This window comes from Chaetomium strumarium (assembly GCF_033439665.1).
Source record: "Chaetomium strumarium strain CBS 333.67 chromosome Unknown B0T15scaffold_3, whole genome shotgun sequence".
In the NCBI taxonomy this organism is placed as follows: domain Eukaryota; kingdom Fungi; phylum Ascomycota; class Sordariomycetes; order Sordariales; family Chaetomiaceae; genus Chaetomium; species Chaetomium strumarium.
The window spans coordinates 3296840-3320642 of NW_026944431.1; the positions used below are offsets into that span (position 1 = coordinate 3296840).

Genomic DNA, 23803 nt, shown 5'->3' on the forward strand with positions numbered 1-23803 from the left:
ATACGCTACATGACCCATGCGGGCGTCATTCGGGAGAAGGGGTCTTCCGCGGCGGAACTGGGTTCCAGATTGTGGTTCTACGGGAATGGAAGGCGCGTACAATTCCGGGGAACCGTCGCGGACGTGCGACTGAGATGGATGGACATTCTTGAGATAGTGAAAGCACATGCGAGCAACGGGTCTTACCCGATTCGAGTCCAGCAGGAGTGCTGAGGAATCTTGATGGGTTAAGGTAGATGCGTAGCACATGAAAGCCTTGTAGGGAAAAACTAGGAAGGTACAATACCTAAATCAGGACCATGGGAGGGTACTAAGCTCACCACGAGGCGAGAAATCCAGCCTTTGCGCTCAGCAATACAATAAGTAAAAACTGGCACATGCACTGCAGATTTTGCGGATATCCTTTTCTCTGCTCACCACATTAGCTCGAGGTAACTGAGCTTCCATTCCGTGAATTTACCCGCGCATACGGCCCGGGCACCTGGTGATCGGGTCCTAGAAGTGACTTGAAACAATGGGGCAGGAGGGCGCCGCTCGTTCCTTCCACATCTGCTCTGAGCACAGCAGGTCTTCCACAAAGTTGGAGCCTGGAATTGTCTCACTGCATGCAGTCGGACAAAGTAAGTGTCTGCCTGATGATCGAAATGGCCTTGATGCCTGGCCCAAGAGCGTTGGATTTTAGTCGGGTAGAACAGACCGCCGACATCTACCTAATGACGAGGCTTGCTGCAAATTGCCCGGCCACAACGTCTGAGTGAAAGAGCTAAGTGAATGTTTTGCTCGAGCGAGCAGAAATGGAGCTCAACTCTGGAGATGATCTCATCTCACTGAAGGAGTCCATCCTAAGTCATCACTCGCCATCGACAGGGAGCCCGCCCTCCTTCGCGGACGCGGACGAGTACGCAAGGTGCAGTGGGCTGACCATTGACAGCCGCTCTCTCGACTGGCGACAACTCGTTGAACGTGACCCAGCCCTAGCCTCTACCATCCTTGAACTGGAAGCAGGACAGCTTATTGAGACCGTGCAGCTCAAGGAGTGCCTCTTCCGGGCCATCATCCCCACGCCAGAACAGTGGCAGATACCCGCGGCGTCACTGCAAATACTTCAGGACGTGTGCACAAGACGCAAAGATGAAGACTTGGCAGGCCTTGTTTCAGAGCAATGCTTCCCCGAGACATTGAAGTGGAAAGGCCTGAAGTTGGAGGCCCCTGCACTCCGCAGTGATCATGGCGCCGACTGTCGTCGGCTAATGCGACGGGTGAAGGCTTTCCTGAAGGAGCCACTCCCGGAACACCGCCTCCCGCTTCACCCGGTTGACGTTGGTAAAGGAGAAGGCCTTGAGTTTCCCGAAAGTCTGACCCAACAGGAAAAGGCACATATGAAGACCATTGAACACGAGAACTTGGAGGTGACCAGAGACACGCTTGCCTACTTGATGCAGAGCCTAAGGTCAGATCTGACAGACAATGCCCGGCGAGACTTCGCTAGGGAGAACTGTGCCTACGAAGGAGTATGATGAGCCTTTTCAGAGTAGAAAAATACGGATGGCTGCTGACAGGGAATTTAGGTAGGAGCTGCAGAACACTTGACACCCCCTTTGAGCCCCCTGCTGTTGTCATCTCCGGAATACTTTGTCCCTGAAGAGGAGATCTGTGAGATACCGGAGCCTTCAGGTTCCAGTTCAGTGCTGAGCGAAGACATAACTGCTTCCGAACAAAAGATATTCGAGACCGATCTCGGGTTCTGGGCCGAGGCGCTGGAGAGGGAGGAGGCACCCGAGAGGTACGACGACATTGATATGTCGGAAATGATTAGGGCGGGCGAGTTCCGGTCACCCGCTTTACCATCCTCGTCCCAGCCGGTATCCCGAGACATGAGAATCGACGTTCCTCTGCTTCCATGGAGTGATGAGAACGCGGAGGCTACGGAGACAACGAGAATCCTTGCTTCAGATGACCTGGCGGAGGCAAAAGAACTGGTAGTGAGCAGTGACACACTTTCTGGGTCAGACGGCCCAACCGGCCAACTCGTCACGCTCTTCCTGGAAAAAGCAACTCACGTAATGAGATGCGCTGAGCAGGAGAGACTCCAGCCTCTCGACGCCACAGCACGAGTCCCAGTTCCGGTATTAGACTTTTCGGCCCCTGCAGCAGAATGGGAGCAACGCCCCTGGGAAGCCAAGGCAATGTTCCGGTGGATTCAGAAGGACACCGACGTCGACTGGCAGCATCCCAAATGGACACACAACAGAGCCTCCGAGCAGAGGATGGTATGGGCACCCCTCGCCCATATGACGGAAAAGAGGTTAGTCTCGGAACAGATTGAGGTCGATCCCAAAGCTTTTGAATTCTTCTTGGAGAGAAGCCGTGATTGCGAAGTTCCCAGTAGCGCCGATTATGTCTACAAGCAGCCCGGGTTGGCAGTTCTCCGGATAGAAGACGATGGCGACGACGAGGATTTCCTTACGCCGCTCGGGTCGTCAAGACCCGCCCGCCCAACCGGTTGTCACGCGGGCAGTTTGGAGGGGACGGCACTGCCCCTGATCAAAACAGCCATTCCCACCCACTGCAATTCGCCAAAGACGATACCCAGGCCAACGCCGCCTCCGGCAGACCTGATGACACTCCTGACTGGAAGAAAACGGGCCATCGACGAGACACTTGGGAAGAGGCAGGCGGGTAAGAAGCCAGAGGGGAATCCGATGGCAAGTCCTGAACTCGATACTACTGAGATCATAGCCCCAGCACTGATCCCATCAACCAATGTGCTAAGGGGCTTCATGAGCGAATACCCCGATTTTGCGCCACTCGTCGACAATTTCGTTGAGATGAACTTCCCCAAGAAGCAAAAGCTCACGCACAGCGCATTCTTCGTTCCGCCCGTCACAAAACCACCCTTCGCCCGGTCTAAGGAGGAAGAGGCAGCAAAGCTGATGCCGCCGCCTCCGAAGCCAGTGCCTGCCCTTGCGCCAGATATCACACCACCCGCCCTTCCTCCCCGCATCGTCGTCTCCTCCACAACGTCAAAACTCATCACTCTCCAGCTCGAAAAGCTCCTCCCCGGAATCGACCTCATCACACGCGACTACGACAAGCACCGACCGTCCAGCTGGGTCCCGGGCATGCGCACCCCGAACTTAGACGAAGCCGACATCGTCGTCTCCCCCGCCACTGGCATCCTCTTGACAACTATGATCATGCTCCGACAGAAAGCGCTGCCCGGCCAAACAATTGGGAATCACTCGATCAGCTTCTGCCGCATCGTCGAGAACGTCGCTGTCCGCTACGAACGTCTCGTGGTGTTGGTGTCCGAGGGCAACAAGCATAGCGAGACCGCAAGCCCGCTGTCCCAGTCCGACGCCAGAGCGCTGGCTGAGTTTCAGGGGTTTTCGGCCGGCTTGCAGACGGCCGATGTGCAATCGCTGTATGTGGGCGGCGGGGTGGAGACGCTGGCGAAATGGGCGGCTGCTAAGATCTGCGAGTATGCGAACGAGGCGGTTGCTGTGAGGGACATGCTGTTGCCGATCGAAACCTTTTGGGAGGTGTTCCTTCGTCGGGCCGGGATGAATGCCTACGCTGCGCAGGTTGTGCTGGGGAGGCTCAAGGTGCCGGATGATAGGCCGGCTGTGGGCGAAGGCCGCGGGCAAGTGTTTGGCCTACCCTTGTTTGTGATGATGTCTCCGGGGGGAGGATTAGGTTGTTTGAGGACTTGTTTGGCGGGACGAAGGTGTTGGAGCGTGTGAGTGACGGCCTTGATGAGCGTTGGACGCGGCAACCGGTCGACGAACGGTTTTTCGATCAAGGAGCGGTGCCCTTCTCTGCCGTGTTTCGCGGTGCAACTCCGTGACTGCTGGCATGGCCGGGTGAGACTTGCAGTGTCCGATTGCAGGATCTTGGACACACTTTGCTATGCTGGACAGACGTTGCTGAGGACCTTGAAGAATACGGCTGCCCGTAAAGCTGCTTCGCGTTTCTTGACGTCCGGTTTTGGTCAACACCAATTTGTGAGTCCGAGCAGCGAGGGGGATAGTGGAATGCCGCTGCGACTTATCCCCAAGATTCAGTATCGCCTTCACCCGAAATATCTCCTCCACCTGTCGACGGGCCGCTGACATCTAAGCTCCAAACCTTGAGGCTCGTCTCCTGAACCACAACCCGGGGCTTCCAGCTGCTCTGCCTTGCTGTACTCGTTTCCGAACCCGACTCATCTGAGCTATCAGAAGAACTCTGCCCTTCATTATCGTCCACAATGTTCCACGACCCAGAGCAGGTCGCGACAACCGACCCGCTCATATGCATGGCAGTAGCCCCTACCGCCGAACAATGGGCCTGCCAGTCCCAAGACGGTGCGACACCGCCTTCCTGATTCCCAACCCCTTCCCACACAACAACACCCCCATCCTTCGTCCCAGCCCACACCTCAAAACCTCCAATACGCTCAGTCCCGGGAAACACGTCACAACTCAACCGCTGATTCGTCCTCCCATCTCTTCCTTCCAGCCACCCGAGCAACCGGTGCGTCCCGCGGAGGTCATACACCAACAACCCCGTCGCGCCCCGCTCATTCACCACCAGGTACCGTCCACAAGGCGACCACAAAGTTTGTAGCACCCCTCTCCCGCCCACACGGGCCACCTCCTCTGAAGCGGCGCCCGCAACGCTCCAGGTGGCGACACACTCCCCGCTGCGCATCACATCATACAGCCCCAAGCTGCGCGTCCACGTCCCCGCAGCCAGCAGCCCACCACCACCATCAGCAGCAGCATTAATGATTGGTTGCGAGGCAAGCGCCGAGACGGTCCCGCGCATGCCGACGCCGCCGCCCTTGGCCAGGTGGCGGGTCGAGGGGATGGTCGGGATGGTGAGCAGCGGATCTGGCTGGAGGGTGTCCGGGCGGGAGACGTCGAAGAGGGCGATGCGGTTGGTGGTCCCCGCGACGAAGTGCGTTCCCGGGGCGGGCCAGATCAGCGAGGCCACGGGGAGGTAGGCTTCCGTCTCGTGCTTGATGAGGCGGAAGGAGGCCAGGGGTGGGGGTTGCTTTAGGTGTTTGGGTGGAGGGGTGAATGGGCCGTTGTCGTTGTCATCCTCGTCGTCATCGTTGCCATTGTCATCGAGAGACGGTGATGAGGATGGTGATGGGGGAAAGGCATGGTGGAGATGGATGGGGTGGTCGGTGCTGGCTGTGAGCAGGGCCTGTGTTGCGGGTTGTTCGAGCGCAAAGTAAGGGCAGGGGGCGATGGCGCTGGTTGGTTCGGGGAGGGCAATAGTGCCGTTGGCTGTGAGCTCTACGGGAGACTCCCTGGGTTCCAGCAGGGTCTCAGGTAGCACGAAGCTGCAGATGCGGTTTGAGAAGGAGGATGTGAAGAGCGTTGTCCCATCGGCCGACCTAAACGGTTGTTAGTCTGGGAGGGGAGAAGAGCAAGATTACGCATACCATTGTACGCTCTTGAAGAACGACTCTCGGTTGTGCGTCTGATCTCTTTTGGCTGGTAAAGATCCATCTGGATTGCTTGTAGAAGCCACGACGCGGAGTGAGGGGCGGTCCATCATGTCAAGGCGGCTCTGTTAGAGTTATATCTCGGTCATGTTGCATCGGTGGATTATTCTTTTTACTTATTAGATCACACAGAAGGAGATGGCAGAGGACAAGATGCCACCCGTAAAATGCCCGGCTCTTACCAATGGGTGAAGAAGTATTCCGTACCTTTTGGTGTAACCCGAGGGTACCCACGGAAGCTCTTTGTGCTAGCCCAATGCGACTAGTGCAGGTGGGTTCTGACCCGCATCCCGCAGCCCTGTGGGTCCTACCCGGCAGCTAAGGTGCAGTTGCAACTGAATGGAGCTCCTGGCGGTCTTCCATCTGACAACGCGTCAGGCCAACCTCGAGAATCCTCCCGCCAGGGTTTCTTGAGCTGCCGCGTCCGGGAAGCAGATTACGGTATTCACTCTCAAGGCGTTGGCTGAACTATATCATCCCAACGTCTCTTTTTCTCGGCCGAACTAGTCCATACCTCCGAAGCAGCCCGAATCCGCCAAGATGGATGCCTTGTTGGCCGCAGACCGCTGCGAGGAGCTCCGCGAAGTCGGCGTTGTTAACCTCATTGTCTCAGTGTACGGGCCAGCCGGGGGCATTGAGGCGTCCATTGCTGACATGTTGTAGCGTCATTGTCATTGGGATGCTCATCAGCTACCTCCCCCAGCATTTCCGCATCATCAACCGTCGCACATCCGAGGGCATTTCGCCCTACTTCGTCCTCCTTGGTACCACTTCTGCCACCTCGGCCTTTGCGAACATCCTCCTGCTCCCCAAGTCACGCCAGGATGTGGCCTGCTGCAAGGAACTCGACTCTTTCCACTGCGTCGCCGGTCTGCTTGGTATTGCCCAGCTTGGTGTGCAGTGGATCTGCTTTACCTTCATGTGAGTAGTACCTTGATGGCCCACCTGGTTGCAAGCAACAGTGACCAACCGGCCGACTGCGCAGTTTCGTCCTGTTCCTGGTCTTCTTCCGATATAACTCCGCCGACGACGCCGGCGACAATGAAGTGGTGGACGACGGTCAACCCCGATGGCAGACGGCTTTGCTGGTGGCCTCGCTGACCTTACTACACGGCCTCGCCGTCATCGTTGTCACGGGAGTGCTGTCCACCGCAGCGAAGGATTACCTCGCCATCTGGGCCAATGTTCTCGGCGTCATGGCAGCTCTACTGGCGGGGGTGCAGTACATCCCGCAGATCTGGACCACGTACCACCTCAAGCACGTCGGCAGCCTCAGCATCCCGATGATGTGCATTCAGACCCCTGGCGGCTTTCTCTTCGCGGGTAGCCTGTTCGCCCGCCTCGGCTGGGCTGGCTGGAGCTCATGGGGGATCTTCGTCCTGACGGCTACAATGCAGGGCTTTCTTCTGTACCTGGCCATCTACTACGAGATCCAGGCTCGTGCCCGTGGCGCAGACGACCCGAAGTCGCCGTCGCCGATTCTTGGTCAGTCGCATTTGCAGGCTAATAATGGCTTGGATGAGAATACCCCGGGTCGCTACACCTCGCATCCCGAGATCTACGCAGCCAGTCCGAACCACCTGCAGACCATCGTGGACCGCCAGGAGAGCGATGCCGCCGCCGACACAACACCGCTGCTTAGGCCAGGCGGCATCGGTGACCCTAATCGGAACTATGACACCAACCGGAATTAGGTGAACCAGAAGGACATGCCGTATTGAAGGGCGATATTTTGGGTTCCAAGTGGTCGGAGCCTCGGGAATCCTGTCAGTATGGTCAGAGCGGAAGGAGACAGCAAAGTTAGGGTTCACAATACAGCCTTCACTGTCCTTGTCCAATACCGGTCACCCCGGATCCCGCATCGGAACTTTTCTGGGCAGGCCTCCCTGAGCAGATCATGGGCAAGGTTGCATCTTTGGCTTTACCTTTGGCCTCATCTCCCACACAACCCTGAACAAAGATACTTTGGCCCGATCCTACAAGCCTTGGAGATGAAGCAGGTTATGCTTTGATGACAGCCTATTGTCTCCTTTCAATCTCAGGCAAAATGCTTCGGTCAGCTTGCCCCGTCCTTCCACTTGGACGGCACCCAACATCAGACATCACTGGACACTTTCCGCCCGGCTAGCGTTTGGAACACGGGACAATTGCTTTCACAATATTCCGATTGGAATCTCACCTGGAGTGGTCCCGGGTGCGACACGGAAGGGTTGCGGCTAGCTGCCATGATCTTCGTTCCTGGAACACGACCGTCGGCTATCGTGACCCCTCGACTATGCGGCACTTTAACCGCCACACGCAATGTGCTGCGGCGGCATTCATGCTCTCTACTTCAGCCACATTCCAAATGACCTCCTCTCCTTGGAAGGCCCACTTCAAACCGCATCGTTCGGCTTCTCCCCACTACGCGGCCGATCATGTCTGCCGCGTGGCAGGTGATACGCCAGGCGCAATGCATCTCTAGCACCCCACGTCCGTCATGACCTCAGCAGAAGCAGTGGATGCTATTATAACTGCAGTCACGCTGTTTCCCTTATGTTCCGGAAGTCGTTCTGGCAAGAGCTCTGCATCTACGTGTGCCTCATACTCATAATGTCTATTGTTTAGTTCATCGCACGGCCGCGACTCCACGGCTGCCGCTTTCTCTATTGGAGCCCTTACATCGAACACCAGCAGGCTTGGTGCAACGATGTTTTCAGGAGAGATACAGATTGTCGAAAGGGCAAAGGTGCATCGGAGACAGAACAAGGCGGTGTGCCCGGGTGGGAATGGGACGACGATAGGCACCTTTCAAGATTTCACTGTTCTTTGCAACACCAATCTCGGAGGAGATGTCCTCGACAGACTAGACGCCTTCGACTTCAAGGCCTGCGTTGACCTCTGCTCTTCTTTCCACCCAAAATGTGAAGCAGCCACTTTTCATGACGCGAGCTCGCGTTGTGCCTTGAAGGCCAACCTACGGCCGGAAGAGCAGCGCCCTTCGCGGAGCAGTGACTCTGCAATTGCAGAATTTCCAGGCGCCACCTCGAATTGCCTGACGCTGGGAGGAGCGCAGCAAACGCTGGGTACCAGCTTCACCACCATGTGCGGCTTCATCATCGCCGGGAGCGATTTGACCCAGAACTTCGCGCCTACCTTCCAGGACTGCTTGGGCCAATGCGCATCAACCTCGGGCTGCGCAGCATTGTCCTTTGACCCGAGCCAGGACCTCGGATTCAAAAACTGCTACCTCAAGACGGCTGTCGCGAATTCCAGCGCCATCGCAGCGGATCAACGAACCGACTCCGCGATCGTGGCGGCCGCTGCTCCCCAACCTCCGGGCAGTTCTTCTCAGGTCACGTCTTCGTCTGCAAGCCTGGTAGTACCACCCGCCCCTATACTGCCTACAACGGACCCCGGAGTATCGATCCTGACGTCGCCATCACTCCCACCGGCCATAACGCCCGGCGCCGGTAGCGGGGCGGTATTCTTCACTCCACCTGCCGGCAGCACAATAACTGAGTCTGCTCGGCCAGCCACATCGACCTCGACGTTCGTACCGGCACCCGACTCTTCGACCCTCGCAATATCCGGCTTGCCCACCACACCATCTTCATCGTTAGCCGCAGGCTCGTTCCCGTCCTTCTTTCCCGGCCCCAGCACAACGCCCGTGACCTCGGCGGAATCGGCCCCGGGGGCGACCCTCCAAGAGCAAGGGGACAGTCCACCGTCCATGGCATGGGTTGCCGCCCCCGTTGTAGGCAGCGTAGCTGCTATCGCACTGATTGCGGTCTCCTTTGTCATGGTCAGACGCCGGCGCCGTGGGAGCGGGAGCGAAAAATCGTGTCCTTCAACTCGGTTCGCAGCGTGGCTGCCGGCTGCATGGTCTTCGTCGCCTAGGAACGAGCGCGGGGCTAGCAACAGGCGGAAGACAGGCATGGGCAACTTCTCAGAGGTGGAATCCGGGCGGCGGAGTGTGGATATGAGAGGCAGCATGAGGAGCAGTGTCGTTGGGTTCATGACTGGGCGCCCGATGGGCATGGAGAGGTTGGAGGACATTGAGGAGGGCGGGAGTACTGGTGATGCTATAGCCCATAGGAAGGAAAGTGCGCCGGCTGCTGAGGGTGATGGCGAAAGGGCGGAGTTGAGAAGCAGTCTCAATGGATTGAGGCAGAATAGGTGGTCTTAGGGGAATTCATGTGGTTTATTGGAGTTGGGGACCTGCGGCGGACGTAGAAGATCCCATATCTCGGAGTTGCGGGAGAAGACTAATGTTCGGCTAGGAATTCCACCGCAGCGATTGAACTGTGTATTGAACAGTACTTCGTGTACCTCTCGTCTTTCCTCTCCTGTCCTGTCTCACTCATCCCCGCTGCCACCTTTTCGAGATGAAGTCCAGGACAACGTGCTAAAGTGTTGAATGGTTCCAGTGCCCCACCGAATTCACCTGAATCATCATCAATCATCGGAAAGGGCCGGTCAGCGGTAAGCTTCAGGGGGCGTTGCTTGCGCTAGACCTCCGATTGGTCAAAGTCAGGTTGCGATTGAGAGACTATTCACTGGAATGTGTCATGCCGGCGATGACGGAAAGACATTCACAGTTCACACATCCCACCTCGGCACTCAGCCGCAACTTCTTTTCCTTGGTTTGGCAGTGGTGTTAGCTTCGAGGAAAGCTGAGGGCCGAGGGCTTCTTTATTGAATGACCCCTTCTCCCCCAAGCTCTTTCCTTCTCTTCTTTCCGACAGGGAGATAAGGGTTGGTAGATCCACTCCCCGCGTCGCGAGTTTCGCCACTTTACGCGGTCGCCAGCTGATACCGTACACCCCTCAGCTTCGTCAATTCTTGGTCGCATCCATCGTACGGCACCCCAATCGTCGTCTCATAATCTGCAACTCGCGCGCCAATGGCTATCACGCGCATCCCTCCGGGTCCCGAGGAGGACGGCGACCACCTCCAACAGCCGCAGCCGATCCATCCCCCTCACGCTCTGCACGGGCCCTCGCTGTCCAATGCCTCGACCGCGACGGTGGACATCGAGGCCTGGACCGTGGCCGCGCTTGAGTCGCTGAGCATAGCGCCCATTGCGCGAGGCACGGGCAGCGCGCTGTCCATCCCGCTCGACGTCGATCAACCAGTGCGCGAGACCCGCGGCGGCGGCGGCGGCGACAACGGCGCTGCCGCCCGGATGAAGCTGCGCGGCGTCGCATTCGATGGCGCCATTGACGATGCCGCCTACGGCGCAAGCATCACTCGGCCGCGTTCTGCCCGGGACAGCATGCGGAGGCGCGAAGCGCTGCTCAAGGGAAAAGAGGGCAGTCGGCAGCGGCGTCGGTGGGAGAACGGTAAACACTCTTAGTCTCCCTCCTCCTTCCCCAACTCCCCTGACATAACATAACAACTTGAACCCACCACCTTCCTCCGTAGTAGTGTTATATCACAGTTCAAAGAACAACAAAAAAATGAAAGGAAAAGCCAGCGCTGATCGGACGCTCCCCGGCGCCATTCATGGCCCATGCAGACCACCTCCTCCACGTCCCCAACGTGCAACCGCCGTTGCCGTCCGACTGGCAGATCCACCCGACTCATCGCGTCCTGCCCCCGTTTCCGTACCAGCTCGCTCAGTACTGGGATAATAATAAGAGCTTCCGCGAGCGCGCTACTTCTGACCACCGCCGCAACCCGAAGACGAACAACAACAAGAAGAAGAAGTTGATGGCGACTAGTACTACAACAACGGGAGCAGGTATGCCGTCTTCGTCGTCATCTTCTGTAGGCCGCGTACCGCGCGACCTGCGCGCTACGGCCAAGCGCACGCCCGCCGTCAAGTCGTGGCTGCGCGTGCTCGAGGAGCCGGTGCGGCAGTTTGTGGTGGAGCGCGGGCTGCTGGCCGTGGTGGCGGCGCCGCCGAAGTATCAGCGGGAGGAGGAGGAGGAGAATCAAGGCCGCCGTGACGGTGCGGATGATAGTGACGAGACGGGCCCGGATGATGATGAGGAGGACGAGATCGTCTTTGTCGGTCGTGGCGGGCGGTCCATGAGGGACGGCAAGCCGTGGAAGACGGCGCGGCGGCAGGAGGAGGAGGAGGAGGAGGAGGAGTTGGGGATGGTGCTGGATGCGAGGGAGGATGAGGCTGGTGGGGGGGCGTTCAAGTACGTTGATTTTTCTTCTCAGTTGTGTTTCTTCCTTTATTCCTCTCTCTCTTATCGTGCCTCCCCTTCTTTGCTTTCCCTTCTTTTACCCCTTCGCTTACAAGTTCTCTTTCTCCACAGGCGCTGGCTCACGCACTCTATCTCGGACTACTATGGCCTCGACTCCAAGTCAGTCATGGTGGGCAACCCTGTGCGGCGTGTTGTCTACATCGCTGCCAAGCAGCAGAAGCAGCAGCAGCAGCAGCAGCAGCATGGCCCAAGGCTTAAGTCGCGTATTAGCCGGCCTATCCTGCCGCCGCCGCTGTGGGAGATGTTTTGAAGGGTGGCAGGGGAAACTGGGTTTTCTGCATGCTGGCGTCGCGCACCCAGATTGCGAAGTGTATTGGCACATTTCCCATGCAGCGGATATAAATAGAAGACCAGCTTGTTGTTGCACGATAGCACGGTATAAACTAGGGAGAATAGAATGCATGTCACCCTGCTGTCCGTCGGTCCCGCCTGTCCTGTTGGTATTCATGGCAAGCTATTACGCGGTCTAGCTAGCTAGCCTTCAAGAACACTCGTGTGAGCATACCACAAAACACAGATACCCCAGTGCAGGCAGGGTTCATCGCTCTGATATCTGCCAGAAAGAACATGCCTCGCAAGACCACGCACACATCTGAGATACTATTCATCCAAGTCATACCCAAATGCTCTCATGCGCTAGCTTCAGCTTGCGGTCAAACTTGCAAAGCAAAGGAGTAAACCCCAATCCAATCATGTCAAATTGCACTACAAAAGTTGGGTATTCAGTTCCTTCCACACAACAACCTCCACTCATTGTCAGACGCCCCCCTGGCACACCTGCTCCTCAGCCAAGACACCGAGGGCGGAGTTGAAAGCATCCGCCGCAGCCTGCCCGGAGGCGGCCTGGGCAGCCTGGGAAGCCTGCAGGCAAGTCTGCACCGTCTCCTCCGAAGCCTTGCACGAGCTCTGCAGCTGCTGGCAGGTGAAGTCGGCAATAATGCGGATGTTCTGCGCCGACCCGTGGTTGAAGTCGGCCGTGTTCACGTTCTGGAAGCTGGCCTCCTTGCGGCCGTCCAGGCCGACGGCGAACTGGATGGCCGGGTTGCTGCAGCCGCCGAAGTCGAGGGCACCACCAGCAGCAGCTGCCTGGCGACGGGACGCGGCCGCGCGGCGAGCCCTCTTCAGGTTGTTGGCCGAGCGGCACTGGTCCTCCTGGGCGTCGCACTGCTGGGCGCCGCCGGCGATCTGGCCCGAGTTGGCCGCGTTGGCGCACGCGTTCTTCTGGATGGCGCACGAGCGCTGGATGGCGGCGCCCGCGTTCAGGAAGGTGTTTCCGTTGACCGAGAAGGGGCGGTCCGCGCCCGCAGTGCTCTCAACCGGGGGCGGCGGCCCGCCGAGGCTGCCGGTGAAGGCCTGGACGTTGACGGTGCCGCTGGGAGCATCGCCGGCACCGGCATCGGCGCCAGCGTCATTCCCAGCATCGCTACCCGCATCGTTACCAGCATCGTTGCCAGCATCGTTGCCATCGTCGGCATCACATCCTAACAACTTGTGAGTGGATATACTCCCCTCTGAAGCGGAGGGTCACCCGTAACATACCATCATCAGCATCGTCACCAGCGTCGTTGCCAGCGTCGTTGCCAGCGTCGTTGCCAGCGTCGTTGCCAGCGTCGTTGCCAGCATCAGCCCCATTGCCATTGCCTGCGTTGGCGTTGCCAACAGCAGCCTGAATCTCAGCCTCGGTAACCGCCGGGGTGAGCAGGTTCAGGGTGAAGATGCAGCCCTGGGCATCGTTGGGGTCATCACATGTCTTTCCCGCGGCCGTTGGGTCACCAATCTGGGACCCAAGTTAGCTTCTAGTTTTGGGCACCCAAGATTAAGTTTCCCATCCATACCTCGCCAGGGGGGAACGTGGCGCTCTGGAGAGCAAGAAGGGGGTCGGCACCGATCGATGCCAGGGACTTGGCAACTGCCAGTTCGATGTCCGCGTTGTTGGCAGCCTCAGGGGAAGCGGGGTCTTGGTGCTGCGAGATGGCGGCAATCTCAGGGTTGGTAGCGGTCTCGTTGCAGAGCACGCTGGCCAGGCCAACCTTGCCCGTGTTGCGCTCCAGGGCGCGGAACAGAATGGCATTGGTCTGGCCGTCGAGGTCACCCGCAGCCTTTGCGTTAGTGAAGGCCTGGTCGGCAATGATCTGCTGCAAGCAGTCCAGATTGTCGACGTTCGGGGCACCCTCAGCAGCAGCCGCGTTGCCCAGAAGAGCGAAGACGGTGTCCTGGATCTGAAGAGGGTTGTTGAGCTGCAGGGCCTTGTTGGTGGCTCGGAGGATGGCCTCGTGCGAGTGTTCCTGGGGGACCTCGCGCTTCATCATCTTGCTATAGATGGGCACCTCACGAGCGGAAGCGACGCCCGCCAGGGCAGCCAACGCAGTTCCGTACTTCATGATGTCGTAGCCTCGTAGCGATCGACGCGATATGGAGGATTTCAAAAGGGGAAAAAAAAAAAAAAAGATGAGGCCCGGCCTAACGAAGAGAACGATAGAGCTAAAAGCCTAAAAGAATGTCAAGAAAAACTAAAGTTCCCAGAACCTCGAAAGAATGAAAAGTGAAGATGGAAGGAACGTTGCCAGATGGGAAGCCCAACATGACCCCGAGGAATGATCGAGGCACCTTATATACGACGTGAAAGTAAGACTGCTGGATCTGGCGTCTCATGATGTGCATGGGTCCTGGGATTCCCCCCTCGCGAACACGGCGCGTACCGGCGATCCGAAAGTGTAGGACAGACGAAAACAAGATTATCCTGTCACTCTTTGGGAGCGAGCCGTCCCCCTGGGAAGAACTGTCGGTTAGACTGAGTTCCGGAACGGGGTGGCACATCAAGGGTCATCCTATGTAACAGTGGCATGCCGCTTTGGGACCTTGGGTTGTGAGTTGGCGTCACAGGGGCTGCGGTTGCGTGGGGGAGGGTCTTACACGTCGTTGGCGTGCCTGAAATGCCCCATGCCGGATACCTAACATCAGCGGAGGTACAGTACCTACTCAGGTCGTGGGCGGTTCGTCCCATGCCTGACAGGAGTTCGCATCGGATTCCGGCCCGTCTTAAACGGGTCTAGAACAGGAAGTCGAGATGGAGACGAACTCTCAAAGGTTGCGCAGCGTTCCGGAAGCGGAACTAACATAGGAACCCATGTTAGGTTGTCAACGCTACAGCTGGCGTGGCCGAACCATCGCTTTTACTTGAAATCCTCCGACGCAGCGTACAGTAGCTGGGAGCTGCGAGCACAGGGGTAACAGCTGTGGCCTGTCGCTTGGTGGTTGGGGCCGCATCTCATGGAGCAACCCGCCCGCGGCCCAACGCGTCTGCAACAGGTCGATTGGCGGCAGCGAGGCACATTGTTGAATGCGAGGATGGCGGCATTCACTAAGGCGGAAAAGATCAGATCAGACGAGACATGGCACGTCGTTCGTCTCACCTCCCATGCTGCCCTGGCAGGAGCCGCATGCAGTCCAAGGGGATGAAGCCAATGACAGACGCCGCCGGCGATCTGGGGTTACAAGGGTTCGAACCTTGTCCATTCTTGTGCTGCGTGGAGGGCAAGCGAGGAAGACCCACTGCTTATCTGAAGCACAGCGAATTTGTGTAGCAATCTGTTAAGAGGAACAGGCACCCCCTGGCTAGGAGGTTCTTCAAACGCTGTCAGTGAAACTCGAGCCTTCCTTCCACACCACAAGCGCCCGGAGTCCGTCACCGTGCGGCACTCTAGATCAACCTGACCTTGAATTGGCCGAGTTTCCAAGGCAACTTGTAAATCAGACGAAACGAGACCAGCCGCCAACACGGGTTAGCGGCGAGCTGAGCCGACGATCTCCTTGTCCAGGACGAGGGTCAAAAGAAACGACCATCCGCTAACCCAGCCATTGGGGTGCACCGCATGCTCGTCTGAGGCTTGACAGACTATATCTGCCCGGTCGACAGCTGTGTCATGTTTTATAGAGAATGAGGAGCTCCTTTGTCAACTCGGCTGCGATCGAGTCCTCGATGGAGACCCAGTCCGCGCTGAAGTATCACGGTACATGAACGGTTTCCGCTGAAATACGACTTCGCTAGTGAAAATACCTTAAAGAGCACGTTTGATTGACACATAAAGTTGACACCCATGCCAAGTGATCAGATTCCGTGACCTATACAATGCCTGGGCCAATCTCTACAAATAGGTATCTCACATTTGTCCATCCTTCCGTTGTGACCTCCTAGGTTGGTGAGCGATCTCCGTCGTAGCATCATTCCTCCCGGACAACATTGAGTGGGAATAACATGAGTCCGTGTCCAGAGAGCAAGGAAGCTACTTGGCTTTAGGACGAGCCAGCGGTTTTCTTCAAATCCCCGGATGTACCAAAACCTGGAATTCATCTTGTCAATTTCTCCCTGGCTAGTACTTCCTACCTTGGTGCTCCGAACCAAGAACAAACCCCGGAACAGATCCTCTGTCTAGCACCGAGTGGTAACATGCGAATAAACCGCGCTGATGCTTCCAGTAATGTCTTGTCTTGTCTTTTGTACAATCGGCATTGGCTAGAGAACAAGGTCTAAGGGGAGGAAAGCTGAAAAAGGAAAATTGCCCAAACTCAAGCAGCAGTCAGGCTTTGCTCCGAGGTTTATGGTCTATGACGGGGCGGTGCACCGGAAACCCTGCGACGCTCTCTCTTGTATTTCCCCCAAGCCCCCGTACTGTAGTAATACACCCTCTGCTCTGTGCATGTCGTCTTCTTCCGTGGCTTCGCCTCTTAACCGACAACCAGCTTGCCGTCCTCGGGGAACTCGTACGCGGGGATCTCGAGGTTCAGCGGCGCGGGTCCTTTCCTGATGCGGCCTGAGATATCGTAGTGAGAACCGTGGCAGGGGCAGAACCAGCCTCCGTAGTCACCGGCCTCGCCGATGGGCACGCAACCCAAGTGTGTGCAGACGCCTGTGGTATGCTCTGTCAGCATTGCTTCTCAATGGCTTCCTTCCCCATATAAGCAGCGGATTCGCGGCATACCCAACATGACAAGCCACTCCGGCTTCTTGACACGCTCCTCGTCGGACTGGGGATCTCTTAATTGGGCAACGTTTACGCTGTTCGCCTCCTCGATTTCGGCCTGCGTCCGGTGGCGGATGAAGACTGGCTTGCCTCTCCACTTGATAATGACCTGCAGGAGCCCGAGTCAGCCACACAACATCACCATCACCTTACCAACAGCAACCGAAAAAGTGTCCTTACGTTCTTGCCCTCAGGGATGGCGTTGAGGTCGACCTCGACCTTAGCCATGGCCAAGACATCGGCGGAAGCAGACATGTTGACGAGGAACTCTGTTTCGCACGCCGGCACAGTCAGCCTCTTGCTTTTCACTCCGGCTTTGCGCCCACCCCCCCTCCACCCACTCTCTCAAACACCAATTGGCGCCCCGTTTGCACTCCAAACAAATTCCCCCCAGTTATCTCCAAAAATAACTCACGTTGGATAGTCGACTTGGCCCCGGCAGCCGAGATCGCGCCGAGCGTGCCCACCATGAAGTAGGAAAACACCGCATTGGCGCTGCCGCCACGCTTGGCCATGTACTTGGAGAAGTCGGGGACCTTGGTGGTCTTGGGCTCGCCCTTGAAGGGGCTCTCGTAGGTCGACGAGGCGGTGGCGTGGTCGCGCAGGGCCGGGCTCGAGCTCATGGCCCGGACGGGTAGCCGGACGGAGGCGGAGGCGGCGGACCGCGCGAGGGCGCGCGACATGGTCGAGAGGGGCGCCATTGCGCGGCTCAGACTGGTGGCGGAAATCGGATCAATCAGAGGAAGCGCGGGGCGGATTGTCGTCGCTGCGGGCTTCGCAGGCGGCTAGGAAGAGCGGCGAGGGTTGCGGTTGTGGTTGGGTCCTTGGTTCGACGCCGAGTCCGTGGACTGAGGTTTTTCGGCATTGGACCAGGCCCGAGGAAAGTTGTGGTGGCCTGAGGCAGCAAAGCCGCCAATGGGAAAATCGTGATTGGTCGATTACTACTCCGGCTTCTCCCGCAGTCTTGGCAGCCCAGGTCAGGTCGACCCACCATGCTATCTGGAATCGGTAATCTGTACCTCATAGCTCGACAAGATAACTGATTCGGCATGACAGCAGCACGAAGAAGGTGCCCGCTCAGGCATCCGTGAATACTGATCTCCCTTGCTAAATGGGACTCAGGGAAGCTCCATCTATCTTCTCGTGATAGTTACTGTCTTGCTAGGTCTTGAGCCGGTGTTGCTGAATCAGTGTTGATGTTCAGTTGCCGCAAGGCTGATTCCGCAAGAACGGACTCCTTCAGGATCATCCAGAGGCATACAATGCATAAAGCTCGACTTTCGTCTTGCAGACATGGAGATCAATGTAAAGTGGCCAGGTTCAAACAACATGATAATCCCCTTCTATGGATGCGATTAGGTCAAGGAGTAACATCCCTTGTGGGCAGCGGTGATGTCATAGCTGCTCATCCCATGAACCCACAGAGCTTATATGTGAACTGAAACCTTCGCCTCGCAGAGCCAACTAACATTCAGTAATACGCTTCACCAAGCGACAAGCCTTGAGACATTCGCAAGAACTACCTTTGATACCCCCCAGAAAAGTCTCACACACAAAACCACCAAAAATGGCCAAGAAGGTTCTCATCATCCTCTCCGACGCCGACGCCTTCCCGCTGCACAACACCGGCGCCGAAGGCAAGACAGTCGACCAACCCTCAGGCTTCTTCCTCATGGAGCTAGCCAAGCCGCTCCAGAAGCTGCTCGACGCCGGAGTCGAAGTGACCTTCGCCTCCCCCCAGGGCAAGGAACCCAAGCCGGACCCCAACAGCGAGACCCTCCTCGCCTTCGCAGGCAACTACCTCGAGCGGCGGCGCGAGAACGAGCTAATCGAGCGCATGAAGCGGGAGAACGGCTTCACCCACCCACGGCGCTTCCGCGACATCTCGGACGCGGAACTCCGGGCCTTCGACGGCGTGTTCATCCCCGGCGGGCACGCGCCGCTGGCTGACCTGGGCGAGGACGAGGACCTGGGCCGGATCCTGAGGCACTTCCACGTCGAGCACAAGCCCACGGCGGTCATCTGCCACGGGCCGTACGCGCTGCTGAGCACGCGGCTGAACCAGGACGGGTTCGCGTACAAGGGGTATAAGCTCACCAGCTGGAGCGACGCCGAGGAGAAGGTCATGGAGACGCTGTTGCGCGGCGAGATCGAGAAGGTGGAGAGCCGGCTGAGGGAGGCGGGCGCGGATATGCAGGAGGGTGCCGGGGAGAAGATTGGGCAGATCACGGTCGATCGGGAGGTAGTGTCGGGCGGGAATCCGATGGCGGCTGATGCGTTGGGGAATAGGTTTTTGCAGATGTTGGAGGCGAAGTAAACCATTGTGTAGTCTCAACTCGCTTGTAGGACTTGATACCAGGTACTCACTGTAGTGTAATAAATGAGACAGGTATCGGCAATAGTCCCATGCTGAGGCAAAAGCCTGGACGGAGTTGCCTCGGTGTATTACTTTATTTTCTATCTTTTACACGTATACGCCATGATTACGCTGGTAGCCTGTGTTCTCTCAATGCATTCTCCTTAGCTCTTCGACCAGATTCCTCATGTCCTCAACCGTCGGACCCAGTCCCTTACAGGCCTCGTCCTGAGTCGCTTCGTCCACGTCCAAGAACCTTTCCAGTAACTCCCCGTCTATGAACCTGAATGGCCCGTCCTTCTCCCGCTCGGCGTTCCTGAACGCCCTGTATGTCTTGAACTCTATGGCCCCGGCCATCTGAATGACATCGGCCAGCCTGTCCTGGAACCGCAGCAGCAAATCCTGGACATGTGGCGCCACAGTCCCAAATAGATAGATGCCTCCCTCGACCTGCATTATCAGTACAACGTTAGCAAACCGACTCACTCGCGTCCATGCAGAAGAAAGACTCACCGTTCCCAAAAATGCCCTCGGAGTAATCATGGCACCAGGCGTCGTCTCGACCTCGAAACTCCGTATCCTGTTCACCTGCTCGCCCAGGTTGATCTCGCTCGTCACCTCCATGCGCCTCTTATCCTCAGCCGTAACGCCCTCCAGATTCTGCCTCAACACCACCAAATTCCCCTGCGCGTCCGCCTCGAGCCAGTTCTCACCGTCGATATGCCCGACAGCCGTAGCCCAGACACTGGCAAAGTCCCTCGCCTTCTCCACCAACTCCGGCGCCCCGCTGCGCCCCTCCGCCGTACCGGTAGGCACATACTCGAGGAGCGCAAGCGACTTCATCAAGTCCGACACGGCGATCGTGTTGCCCTTCACACAGAGGTCCACGGGGTACGTCGCCGTCCGGTACGATGCGACATTCGTCAGCTCGCCGGTGGTGCTCGACGTTTCCTGGTACTGGCACACCACGACCGTCTTGGTCAGGGCCGCCACGATCTTCCCGCCGTCCATGACCGCCAGACGGCGGCACGCGCCCTTCAGCTCGTGGCTGAGGATCAGGTACGGATTCCGATCGCCGTCGACGCCGAAGACCAGGATCCGGCCCCGCACGTCCGTGCCGGCGCCGAAATCCGGGTCGGGGAGATAGCTCGTGCCGACGATGAAGCGCTCGGCCGGGTTGCCGTAGGAATCTAGGAGCTCGGCGCGGACGACACACTCGACGAGCTCGCTGTAGGCGGGCGAGCCGAGCGGGAAAGACTTTCCGACGCGGTCGAAGATGACCTCGTCCACGAGCCTGAAGGAGGACTGAACGACTTCCTCGCCGTTGACGAGGTCTTTCTTGATACAGCCGAGGCCGAAGACCTTCTCTTTGGAGGAGTAGGCAATGCTGTGGGCCATTTCGCCCAGATAAAGTGGCTTCACGTGCGTGCGCCTCTCGCGGTCGATCTGTGAGACCTTGATCTGGGAGTCGGTCGCCAGGACTATGCAGTTGGGGAAGGCGTGGCTGTCGAAGGGGCAGATGTATGTCGCTTCTTCGGCCGTTACCGCCGAGTAGACTATCCTGCCTTCCGAGCCGTAGATCAGGCTGGGGTGTTCGGTTGTGGCGAATAGGTTGAAGATGCCATCGGGCTGCGGTAGGACGTGGAAACGAGCCTGCCGCATGCCCAGTATGACGCGTTTTCTCCCTGACAAAGCCAGGTCTTTTGAAACGGTAAATGTCACGATGTTACCGTCGTCCATGGCCACGAATAATGTAGGTCCAGATACGTTGCGCGGTAGCATCTGTACGAGAGCAAGATCGCGGGGTATAGAGGCGTCGTCCGTGGACGTGCGGAGGGACTCTCCATGGATGGGTTCCAGGGTGTTCAGATCGATAATGGAGACGGTGCCGGACGCCCAGAAACCCACGACGCCGACGTCGGCCAGATCAGGGGCGACATGAATGCAGGCGATTTGATCCTGCTGGCTGGTGTCCTTTTCTTTGACAGTTTGTAGCTCATCAGATAAGCTCAGTGACACGAGCTCTGTGCCGCCGACGGACAGCAAGAGCCAGTGGATGTTTGCAGATGCGTTTATGATATTCCTCTCCCCGTCCGGCGCCCACGATGCTACCGTGACACCGCTTTCGGTGTCGAGAATGGAAGCAGCTGCCGTTGTGACTTGCAGCAGCTGTCCGTTCGGCAGGCTCATCGCTAGCAGCGTCTGGTGGTCGAATACCATGCCGGCAAAAGACTCTACCTCCTCAACCTCGCCTTGGGGGTCGAAGCGGAAAACCCGCGTTTCGGTGAGGAACGACACGGCGAGGGTATCAGCTTTGGGAGACCCGTAAGACCGCACAGAGAAAAGCCCTCGGCAGTGCTCGAGGTCAGCGAGGATGCCGACATCCTCAAGCCCGACACCACTCCGCACACTCCGAAGGGTCCCGTCTTTATATGCGCCGCTGCAAGTGACAATCCTGGCCTGGCCAGACGAGTACTCGTTCCCCGGTTGGCTCTCATCCCTGTTGCCCAAATCCATAATCGTGAAGTCCAGGATCGGCCCAATGTTGGGGAGGGTCTGCACGAGCTGCACAAGCTGTTTGGGGTCTTCATTTTGGAGGTCGAGCCGAAATAGCTGGCTGTCCCCGTAGTGAGAGGCGACGAACAACAAGTCGTCTCCAAGATAGACCAGATTGCTTGCGCGCGAGGTCCGCCCAATGCGGGAGACCTCCATGTCCGTGACCACGACGCCCTCCGTCAGAATGGTGAGCAGGTGTAGGTTCCCATAGTCGTCGGCCAGGAAGTAGTTCAGTACATTATACTCAGCCCACGCCACGAAGATGGACGCCTCCTTCAGCGCCGACTCGACTGTAATTTTGGTAACCTCGTCGATGTAAAGCAGCCTCGTCTCGCCCACCACTATCAGGCCACCGATATGTGCTTTCGCCGACTCGATGTTCCGCACGTTATGCCGCTTAACTTCCTCCTCGACCTTGCGGACGGGTATCAGCATGGATGCGCTCGGATCTTGCATATCCGCATCGACCTCCCTATCCCGTTCTGGGTCGAATCGTGAGGCCTCGGTATTCCGGTCGTCCAATGTCAGCCGGTAGGTGGCTAGTTTCGCGTCGTTCGAGTCGGCTCGGCTCTGATATAGAAAGGCGACCTTTGGATGCCCAGTCTCGGTGTAGAGGAAGGTGCTCGCCCGGATGAACAGCTCTGATAGCCGCACCTGGGCCATCTCGTCGAGTACTGTCGCCTTGTTCTTTCTATTCCCCAGCCGTAAGATCGACAGCACACCTTCCCACAGGTGCATGGCCAGAAACCTCCCCGACGGGTCGACCAAACATCGGTCTTGGCTTTGCGAGTCTCGCATGTACCGCTCGCCGTAGTCAATCTTCGGGTTCGTTGTATCCAATCGCGAGGTCTCCGAGTTCCATGCCATGGTGAAGTATTCAAACCGGTCGGTACCGATAAACAATAGGTCTGTTCTGGAATCCTTTGGTCGGAGCTTCTGGAGGATCGAGATGGTGCCGTTGACTATCTCTGAGTGGGCGAGCGAGAGCATCCCTTCGGAGAGCCTCCAAACCTCCAACCGATTGGCCCGTCTGAGCGCGGTGTGTTAGTGAGGGCTCACGGGGAAACATAAGGGAGGAAGCCGTACGCAAGCACCAAGCTCTCCTCCTCGTCCGAGAGGAGATGGCTGCGCAGCGCATGCCGCACGCTGCTGGGCCGGTGGATGGGAGCTATGTAGGCCATTTCAACCGACGGGAACCAGCAGTCGAGAATAGGTTGTGGATCGGGAGAAATGGCGGTTACATTCGCAACGGCGGCTCATGGAGTACTTCGCTGAAGGTGATGCAACGGAGATAAGAACTTGGAGCCCATCTTTTGAAGCTGCAGTGTGATGCCGCTGAATCCGGGGCCCGCGCTCGCATGGCGGCGTGGGGCAACTGCCACCCCTGAAGCTCTTTTAGCGCTAGCCGAGCGGGTCTGGGGAAAGTTAAAGCTGAAGCTGCTGCTGCTCTGGCCGGATCCCAAGACTGCCCGACCTGGAATGGAATTGATGAAGCTGGTCTCGGTTGTATTGTGTGTCACATAAGCTAAGATAGCTACAATGATCCTTAAGCCTCTGGTTACACGACATTTCTCGTCATTACCGGCCCAGTCGCTCGATTTCTTGTAGTGCCGTGAGCATCCGCTGGAGCCCAGTCTCCAGCGCCGGTCGACTAGGTCGCTGTGAAGCTCAGGCGGAACCATCCCAGTTCTTCAGTGAAGAAGTTGGTCCCCAGCACGATGGCAAGTCCGTTCGCAAAACAACGGTTCACAATCTCCATCTCTGTTTGCTGATGATCTCCTCTCTCCAGAGGGGTCAGGTGGTGAGGCAAGAGCCTGACAGCAGTCTCTCCCACTGTCAAGTATCGTCAGAGGTCCATCCATATGAACATACCGGCATTCCTTTCCCATCTGACAAAGCCAGCTCAGACCATTTCGTCTTTAAGACCACAAAGGAGGATACAGGAGGGAAGGGGGATGGGAGCAGTCCGAAGAAATGGGGGCCTACGAGTTCCTGTAGTGCGGGAATCTTGTTTTCATCCAAGAACCGCGTTGCGAAGGCATACTGCTCTGCCAAACGCCGCTGATTCTTCGCGAAGAACCTAGTTCTTCGTGTACTCTTCATCCGCCAACACGGTGGCCCAAAGCTCTTGGACCAGGTACGGCGGCCAATGGATCAGACCTTGGTCACGCTG

General features: G+C 57.6%; 9 protein-coding genes across 9 annotated transcripts; 5 read left to right on the forward strand and 4 right to left on the reverse strand.

Annotated features, from left to right (window-relative positions):
- Positions 1-514: 514 nt before the first annotated feature.
- On the forward strand, positions 515-4112 carry B0T15DRAFT_510611 (uncharacterized protein; the record flags this gene model as incomplete). The annotated part of the gene is made up of 7 exons (XM_062867866.1): positions 515-620; positions 793-1511; positions 1569-2679; positions 2740-3664; positions 3697-3739; positions 3921-4004; positions 4059-4112. 7 exons carry the CDS (start codon positions 515-517, stop codon positions 4110-4112), a joined length of 3042 nt encoding a protein of 1013 aa, XP_062723106.1.
- A 4-nt stretch (positions 4113-4116) lies between these two features.
- Positions 4117-5547, reverse strand: B0T15DRAFT_369130 (WD40-repeat-containing domain protein; the record flags this gene model as incomplete). Its single annotated transcript, XM_062864188.1, has 2 exons — positions 4117-5386; positions 5435-5547. Coding segments are annotated over 2 exons (1383 nt in total), but the record flags the coding sequence as incomplete, so codon positions are not given.
- Positions 5548-6037: 490 nt separating this feature from the next.
- On the forward strand, positions 6038-7191 carry B0T15DRAFT_395971 (uncharacterized protein; the record flags this gene model as incomplete). Its single annotated transcript, XM_062864806.1, has 3 exons — positions 6038-6111; positions 6161-6418; positions 6483-7191. The coding sequence occupies 3 exons, from the start codon at positions 6038-6040 to the stop codon at positions 7189-7191; spliced, it is 1041 nt and encodes a 346-aa protein (XP_062723108.1).
- A 498-nt stretch (positions 7192-7689) lies between these two features.
- On the forward strand, positions 7690-9705 carry B0T15DRAFT_174004 (uncharacterized protein). The gene has a single exon (XM_062862226.1). It carries the CDS (start codon positions 8187-8189, stop codon positions 9663-9665), a length of 1479 nt encoding a protein of 492 aa, XP_062723109.1. The 5' UTR covers positions 7690-8186; the 3' UTR covers positions 9666-9705.
- Positions 9706-10125: 420 nt separating this feature from the next.
- B0T15DRAFT_173988 (R3H-associated N-terminal domain-containing protein) lies at positions 10126-12291 on the forward strand. Its single transcript, XM_062862225.1, has 4 exons — positions 10126-10234; positions 10310-10821; positions 10998-11628; positions 11749-12291. Exons 2-4 carry the CDS (start codon positions 10383-10385, stop codon positions 11945-11947), a joined length of 1269 nt encoding a protein of 422 aa, XP_062723110.1. The 5' UTR covers positions 10126-10234; positions 10310-10382; the 3' UTR covers positions 11948-12291.
- Positions 12114-14078, reverse strand: B0T15DRAFT_501852 (uncharacterized protein; the record flags this gene model as incomplete). Its single annotated transcript, XM_062867404.1, has 3 exons — positions 12114-13178; positions 13237-13474; positions 13533-14078. The coding sequence occupies 3 exons, from the start codon at positions 14076-14078 to the stop codon at positions 12454-12456; spliced, it is 1509 nt and encodes a 502-aa protein (XP_062723111.1). The 3' UTR covers positions 12114-12453.
- Positions 14079-16422: 2344 nt separating this feature from the next.
- Positions 16423-17419, reverse strand: B0T15DRAFT_492815 (Rieske [2Fe-2S] iron-sulfur domain-containing protein; the record flags this gene model as incomplete). The annotated part of the gene is made up of 4 exons (XM_062866886.1): positions 16423-16604; positions 16677-16827; positions 16899-16987; positions 17134-17419. The coding sequence occupies 4 exons, from the start codon at positions 17417-17419 to the stop codon at positions 16423-16425; spliced, it is 708 nt and encodes a 235-aa protein (XP_062723112.1).
- A 461-nt stretch (positions 17420-17880) lies between these two features.
- On the forward strand, positions 17881-19129 carry B0T15DRAFT_174115 (ThiJ/PfpI family protein). The gene has a single exon (XM_062862227.1). The coding sequence runs from the start codon at positions 18286-18288 to the stop codon at positions 19033-19035; it is 750 nt and encodes a 249-aa protein (XP_062723113.1). The 5' UTR covers positions 17881-18285; the 3' UTR covers positions 19036-19129.
- Positions 19130-22976, reverse strand: B0T15DRAFT_174163 (mono-functional DNA-alkylating methyl methanesulfonate N-term-domain-containing protein). Its single transcript, XM_062862228.1, has 2 exons — positions 22717-22976; positions 19130-22660 (listed from the first exon to the last, which is right to left on the reverse strand). Exons 1-2 carry the CDS (start codon positions 22809-22811, stop codon positions 19225-19227), a joined length of 3531 nt encoding a protein of 1176 aa, XP_062723114.1. The 5' UTR covers positions 22812-22976; the 3' UTR covers positions 19130-19224.
- Positions 22977-23803: the final 827 nt, after the last annotated feature.

What these genes read in the sequence shown, in the direction of transcription:
- B0T15DRAFT_174004 (XM_062862226.1), top strand. Translation starts at nt 8,187, where the DNA reads ATGTTTTCAGGAGAGATACAGATTGTCGAAAGGGCAAAGGTGCATCGG.
- B0T15DRAFT_173988 (XM_062862225.1), top strand. Translation starts at nt 10,383, where the DNA reads ATGGCTATCACGCGCATCCCTCCGGGTCCCGAGGAGGACGGCGACCAC. An exon ending in GCGGCGTCGGTGGGAGAACG is followed by an intron (nt 10,822 to 10,997) that starts GTAAACACTCTT and finishes TGGCCCATGCAG; the next exon opens with ACCACCTCCTCCACGTCCCC. An exon ending in GCTGGTGGGGGGGCGTTCAA is followed by an intron (nt 11,629 to 11,748) that starts GTACGTTGATTT and finishes CTTTCTCCACAG; the next exon opens with GCGCTGGCTCACGCACTCTA.
- B0T15DRAFT_174115 (XM_062862227.1), top strand. Translation starts at nt 18,286, where the DNA reads ATGGCCAAGAAGGTTCTCATCATCCTCTCCGACGCCGACGCCTTCCCG.
- B0T15DRAFT_174163 (XM_062862228.1), bottom strand. Translation starts at nt 22,811, where the DNA reads ATGGCCTACATAGCTCCCATCCACCGGCCCAGCAGCGTGCGGCATGCG. An exon ending in GAGGAGAGCTTGGTGCTTGC is followed by an intron (nt 22,661 to 22,716) that starts GTACGGCTTCCT and finishes CACCGCGCTCAG; the next exon opens with ACGGGCCAATCGGTTGGAGG.